Genomic DNA, 7500 nt, shown 5'->3' with positions numbered 1-7500 from the left:
CAGAGCCACGTACGGAAGAGCCTGACACACAGAGGAGGAATATCAACATGAACTGAATATCGCTCAATAAACGATGCACTAACAGTGCTGCTAACTACAACATTACAGTTTAATTTATGTGTTTTCAAATCTGCAATCAAAGCTTCATATGGACTAGTTGTGAGTTACAGTTGTTATCAGCAGACAGAAGACGTGAGCTTAAGTAAGTGTGTATCTCTTCTTTTGAAGTTTATTTGGTTCAGTGTTTTCTGTCTTCTCTTCCTGTGATTGGTTCCTGTTTCTATTAGCTTCCATGGTTTCTGATGAAGTTATCTATGCCTAGACGTTTCGTTGTTCATAAGTCGACAGCATTGCTGAGTATTTCCTCCTTAAAACTGCAGTGAACCAAAGACAGTCTCAAAAACACGCTTTGAAATCGCTGGTGTTTCTGACGTCACAAACTACCTTGTAACCAATCAGATCAACGTGTGATCGTCAACCAGTGGATCTCTGAGCTGAGTGAGGGAGTGGAGGCGGGGCTAATTTACATATTCATAGAACCGCGTATACTAAATGAGGCGAGGGTGTCGAGTTACATTCAAGATATTTTAAGGCATTAAGATTTTTTTTTGAATATCAGATTATGTGAATGTATTCTAGTAGACCACATAAACTAAATTACAAACCTGTAAATGAGCATAAAGGGACATGCTTTTTTGGAGGTGGTAAATAATAGCGCAAATACCAGTAAATTGACTACCGCAAAACTTAGTAAGTCACATTGTGTGATTGAGTTATTTAAATAGTCTCCTCCCATAGATGTTGTGTCTGAAATGCACATGCAATAAGGTCAGCCGACTGTCTTTGTAAATCCTGTAAAACGCCAAAAGAGAGCACAAGCTGTTAGTGAATTCTGCATCTCATGTTACAGTTTTTACCAATTGCTTACACACGTTTTCAAAACTAAGTCTCCTTTTTTCAAAACTCTACACACAATTCTCAAAACTGCACACACAAAATGCAAAACGCCTCACATCTCCTTCAAAATGCAACACTGCATTCAAAATGCCATAAACACAAGTCAGAATGAAGCATTTGCATCAAATGGCAAACACTTCTTTCATAATAATACATTTTTGGATATACCATGTAAACACTTCTAAATCTAAAGCTCTTTGGTCTTTCATAGGCTTATATCTACATTTCAATACAATGTTCTACAGTGAAAGTAATCTGATGTAACAAGTACACTGTAAACACCAAATGCAATGTAGAAACAGAAAATTAGTAGCATACAACAAAACCATAAACATATGTACTGTAAACCAAAAGTATATTCTTTAGAATACAGTAAATAGCACAATTGTGTGTGTGTGTGGGGGGGGGGGTCCCGGGGGGTCCCAGGAATCCATTGTTCAAAACAGATCATCTGACCTTTGACCTATTTAGGCCTATACTACAGTATAGCAGTGATTGGTTAGTGATCAGTTACAGTTTTTGCCAACTGCTTACACACAAAATCTTTTCATGTCACACGATTTTTGAAACCTCTCACTCAAAGTGCAAAACTACATGCCAAATCTCCAAAACCATAAGCTATTTCTCAGCCTTTGACTCAGTTTTCAATTGCATAAAACACTTTTTTCAAAACACTACACACAATTCTCTACCTAAAACACAAAGATCTATCAGGAAGTGACTTGCTTTCCTTTCCCAAACACAACCAATCAAAATGCTACACTTATTCACCAGGTCACACAGACACACTCCTCACATGTGCAAACACTAATTGCTTAACTGATCACTAACCAATCACTGCTTTACTGTAGTATAGGCCTAAATAGGTCAAAGGTCAGATGATCTGTTTTGAACAATGGATTCCTGGGAACCCCCCCCCCCCTTAATAGCTTATGGTTTTGAAGATTTGGTATGTAGTTTTGCACTTTGAGTGAGAGGTTTCAAAAATCGTGTGACATGAAAAGATTTTGTGTGTAAGCAGTTGGCAAAAACTGTAATGTGATTTAAGGATGTTTAAATTAGGGATGCACCGATACCGATGCCAGTACTCAGGTGTCGGTCCGATACTGTGCTCATGTACTCGTACTCGTAAAACTACCCCGATACAATCACACCTGATACCCCTTTAAGGGGCCGTTCACATATCGCGTCTAAAAACGCATGGAAAGCCGTAAAATGTTTCTCCTTCTTTCCGCAAGTGCTTGCGCTCCCGTGGCGACGGTCGTTGCTATAACGCAACCATGAACACGGAAAAACAAGCGCGCCTACATTTGAAATAACGAATTTGCACGTGCAAATGTGATGCTCTCAAACTATGCTCTGCTAAATTGTCAAGAGGAGAGGTAGAAATAGCTCCTTTATACACAAGCAATTTGATTATACAAGTTGTATAGGCCTATTTACTTTGTTACAGTCAGAAAGTGAAAAACATCTGATGAAAATAAAACATTGTTAGAAGAACTGTAATGGTCTTATTAAGTACTCATATTGGTACTTGGTATAGGCAAGTACCCAAATGTAAGTACTTGTACTTGGTCGGTCGGTGCATCCCTAGTTTAAAATTTGTACTGGAACACGAGAACATCATTTGTTGCAGTGCAGTGTACCTGAAATGACTTGATGAAGGTCCACAAGAGCGTGCGAATGCCCTCTCCTCTGCTCAACAACTTCACTAAGCGCATGACACGAAACAGACGGAAGAACGTGATGGAGATCCTTGCGCTGTCCTCCGTGTTCTGAGGAAAACACCTCAAGTTAATGAGATATAATGTGCTTCCACTCTTTACTTCAGTGTGTCTCGGTCACACATCGCACAGTGTGTGGATTGAGTGTGAACAGGACCGTGATTTTGAGTGTTCTGCCTCATTCACTGGTGAGTTTCATGCAGAGTTTATTCATGCACTGCAGGCTTCGCATTCTCAAACAGCAAACGCTTCAAGGCCCCATACACATGACAAAGATCTTGTCAAGACAACACACAGGGCATCTTACCCCTGACTATACTGCAGCTCCTGTGTGCTTCAACAGATAAAAGGGCTCGTATTAAATCTCACATTCAGATAGGTTCTTCTGAACACAGCAAACTCATGCCTGAATTATTGAGCTTTCGCATGATGAAGTACATCATGTACAGTTCTGTCATGACAACTCTCTGAGTGTTTGGCATGGTGATGATATGTCAATGTTGTATGTTTGGTCTTGGTGGAATAGATCTGCTACGCTGCTGCTGTTATTGGTTATTGCTGCTGCTGAAGAGCAAGTACAGGACTTGCTACTGCCCATAAATGCATGACACGCTGTTGTGAGCAAGATTCTGTTGTTGTACAATACACTGTCAGAAATAGGGGTACAGTAGGAGTCCATTTCTGTCCCCCAAGGTACAATCTATACTAACATACCCCATAGGGCTTATTATTGGACCTCAAGGTACATATATGTACCTTTTTGAGGGTCAAAAAGCATTAAAATGTACATATATGTACCGTTTCTTTTAAAGGTTAAGGTTAAGGGTACAGCCCCAGTGACAAGCCATTGTACCCCTAAAGGTACAATTATGTACTTTATTTTCTGAGAGTGTAGCATACATGTGTGTGGGGCAGTCATGGCCTAGTGGTTAGGGAGTTGAACTGGTAACCCAAAGGTTGCTGGTTCGATTCCAGAACCGGTGGGAAATGACTGAGATGCAAGGCACCTAACCCCTAATCGCTCCCCGGGCGCCACACAAAGGCTGCCCGCTGCTCTGGGTGTGTGTATCCACGTTTGCAGTGTGTGTGTGTTAACTACTCACTACTCTGCTCCTAATGTGTGTGCATTAACTTGGATGGGTTAAATGCAGTGGGTTACCATACTTGGCCGTCACGTGTCACTTTCACTTTCACATGAATTACCCGTAGCAGATCTACACAGGTGGAGCTGGGGAAGGTGGAGGGTTTCTGAAAGTGCTGCAACTGCTACAGCAAATGCTGACCAAGTATTTGAAGGTTGAGCAGCGAGCTCATTGGCTACTGATACAGCAGGAACCAATCAGCTGTGCCCTAAAGAAAATACCAATCAGCTGTGCCCTAAAGAAAATCACGTGATTGCAAGCAGATTGAGGACGTATCAGCCTGTGTCACCTAGAGTTTCATGACAGAACTTTGTATTCTGCCCTCGGTGGGAATACTTACAGTTTAAACACATAAAAACACTGTAAAAAATGATATGATTAATAAGTCATGGCAACATATGTTTTTCCATTACTTTAACTGAGTGAGTTAAAATGAGTTGAAATGACTTGTACAGCCAATCTTTTGCACACTAAACAGCTCAAATAATGTGACTACATCCTTATATCAGTAGTAAGATGGGAAACACCTTTAATATCTGAACAGACACAGACAGAGAAGAGAGAACACAGAGCTGGGCCTGGATCACATATTTACTTACATTGACCTCTGTGATCGCAATGTCAACGATGCTACCAACAACAATTAAGGCATCAAACGTGTTCCATGCATCGGCAAAATAGTGCTGCGGACACCCAGCGAAACAGAGATGCGAGAGGAAAAGAGATGGATTGACAAAGGAACAGAAAAGAGGGAAGAAAAAGACAGAAGAAAAATCACAGTTTTGATGTTGCAGCCGCACACAGAAAGAGCAACACACTGTTTCCGAGTCTCATTCTGCTCCCTACCTCCCTATAATGGCAATCAGAGCATAGTGAACACTAATTCAGCCACTAGCAAGGGACTTGAGCCCACTGATGGTCTTGTTTCATTTATCACACATCTTTATTGTACAGCAACTGTTAAAAGTCATGAAATGTCATGATGTCTTCGTCCTCCACTTCTAAATAAGACATGATGACATTTCCAGTATGTGATTGTATTGAGAAACCAATGCTTGCTGGTCATTGTGAGATTTTTGGAGATGACCAGTGCACTGAAACTAGGGAGCGGATTGAGACACATCCTACCACAACAACATCAGCTAGGCATTCTGGGTATTTATTTATAACAGTTTATTTGATTTTCATAATAATGTTTATGTCACATTTCACCCTAAAAAAAAAAAAAAAACTACAGTACACTATGCATTAAGAAAATGAAAACTTTTTCCATTGTGACATTCGCATGACCTTCTGTATTGTGTTCAGACGCTTCACTTTAGGGACTTTTTTTGTGATTCTCAATTTTTTCATTCATGAAACATGAATAAAGCAATTCTTGAGTAAATTATCACATTCATGAGCACAGATTGTGTCACATTAAACTAAACGGTGCATCTTCTATTATAAGCCATTAAAATACAAATCATTTTAAATGTAATCACAAAACATCGTTAAATAGCAAAAGGCGCAAGTCTCTTTATTTTTCATTATATATTAGTGAGCAGAAATATTTATCTGCATGATAACAATTTGATATCTTCTTATCTGACATATTTATTATTATTTTGCTATGGCTTAAATTGTGTAATCATAAGTAAGACTTGCTCTGTGTCAGACACATGTATAAACACAGCACACTGAAGGACACACTGTACACAAACACCAGCTAGCAGAAGTGAGGGTCAGACAGGCGAGAGGAAAGACGGGCGTCTACCTGACTCAGAACGATGTCTACTACGCTGCCAATCACCACCAGTGCATCAAACCCATTCCAGGGGTCCACACAATAACCCTAATCAGACACACAGCAGCGGGGGGGACAGGAGAGCAGAAGGGTTAAACATCACGGGACAGGGGCACGAGCTTTACACTGACACTACAGAAACACATACCTTCGGCTGGAAGGCTACCAGTTTGAGAATCATTTCAACTGCGAAGACCCCCGTGAACACCATGTTCAAAATGTCCATCCCATAATTGAAAAGATGTGATTGGCCGTGATGCTGAGTATAATACATAGAAAATTCAAAATGAACATCATTTTATGTGGATTACAGTGCAATTCTTCAAACTAAGTCAGACAATATACATTCATTCCTTAAGTGGAAAAAACCAACCTTGCTCTACTATTAGTAGCTTTGTTTCCTTCCACCTGTTTTAATTGCAAATGTGTGATATATACTGTATATATGTGCTCAATTGATGCAGATGATTTTTTAAATCCGAGATAAGTAGACATGAGCATACAGTTGTGGTCAGAATTATTGCCAATGTTTCATAAATGAAACATTTATTTTTACAGCCAATTTTGATCATATGTACCAGGGGTGCCACTAATTCTGACCACAACTGTAAACAATGACGGAAACCCATTAAGAAAATCCCTCAATGCACACCAAAAAACTTGCGTGACTTTGCCTCAGCAGAGGATGTGGACTAACCAGCGGACCAATCGCATCACAGCATCTCAAATGTTGTTAAACTGCCGCATTTATGCTATTTTAAAGGTTCCTAATTTTGTTTTGGAGGTTTCCTACAACAGGTTAACATTTAACTTTAATTTTCTCATTATATCCAGTGCAGCATCAGCTCTTTTCTCTCAGTGTCTGAAACGCTTCGATCAAGGACTCAGTCTCTCTAAGCCCCGCCTCTCTGAGAGCTGCTCTGCTGTGATTGGTCAGAAAGCAAACGCTCATTATCATATCTGAACCTCAGCTCTTCACACACAGTGATACGAACAGTAACGATGGCGTGGGTTTTACCGTATCAATCTCAAAGCAGCGTTTTCTCCACATGAACAACACGAACCAAACTCTTCCAGTCTCAGATAAACTACAGTGTTTGAGGGCGGAGCTAAGAGATGCTGTTCAGCCAATCAAGACCAGAGGCGGGCATTATGCTAATGTGATACAAACCTACGCGGACTGGAATTACTGACGACTCGTTTCAGTTCAGAATCACTTCTTTCTGTTATGAGACAACAACTCAATTTACAGTCAAACCCAAATGTATTCAGACTCCTTCAACCTTTCTCACATTATCAGTTTATTCGCTATAGTTTAGAAAATGGTGATAAAATATGAGCAGAACTCAGAGTTATGAACTCAGTTGATATTTGACTGGTTTTGTCCGTCCTTCTGTTAGACTGTCTCACACATGAATTATGTTGAATATCTGTCAGCTGTTAAATTTAACTACACAATTAGATAATACCAGTTTAGCTCAACCAATCACCAAGCAATGCTTCACTGTGTTCAGTCTGTGTGTAAAAAGAGCATTAGCAATTAAAGAAAAAACATGATCAGCTCAAAGTGTCTGAATCATTTTTGGTCCAAATTTTTATAGATTTTACTGGTAGTCACTGTATGAAGAATTTTTGGGTCACAGTTTACTTTATTTTGCTCTCCTCACTTACAGAAATGAACTACAGTGTCCTGATCACACTAGTGAAAAAAATCTAAAATTATATCTGGTGTCTGAATAAGTTTTTTTGTTTGACAGTATCTGCACTTTGATCTGTGAAACTTTGCAGACCTTTTACATTCACAAACAGATTTATTTCACACTACATGAAAGGGAATATCCAACAAAAAAGCTCAATTGGGGCTTTAATGTTTTTAGCTCTTTGTTTTATG

At 39.6% G+C, this 7500-nt stretch overlaps 1 protein-coding gene across 1 annotated transcript in view; it reads right to left on the bottom strand.

Moving 5' to 3' along the window:
- The window catches only part of cacna1db (calcium channel, voltage-dependent, L type, alpha 1D subunit, b), a 45071-nt gene that overhangs the window by 17027 nt on the left and 20544 nt on the right, over positions 1–7500 (bottom strand). The window contains exons 8-12 of the mRNA XM_079897569.1: positions 5758–5868; positions 5580–5657; positions 4423–4506; positions 2604–2732; positions 1–21 (exon numbers count right to left, since the gene is read on the bottom strand). The exon at positions 1–21 is cut by the window's left edge and continues 45 nt beyond it. Coding sequence (XP_079753695.1) covers positions 1–21; positions 2604–2732; positions 4423–4506; positions 5580–5657; positions 5758–5868 — 423 coding nt within the window. The remainder of the gene's footprint in view (positions 22–2603; positions 2733–4422; positions 4507–5579; positions 5658–5757; positions 5869–7500) is intronic.

Source organism: Squalius cephalus (assembly GCF_949319135.1).
Source record: "Squalius cephalus genome assembly, chromosome: 16".
NCBI lineage: Eukaryota > Metazoa > Chordata > Actinopteri > Cypriniformes > Leuciscidae > Squalius > Squalius cephalus.
The sequence above is the reverse complement of the archived record's forward strand: the minus strand, read 5'-3'. Positions and strand labels throughout refer to the sequence as shown.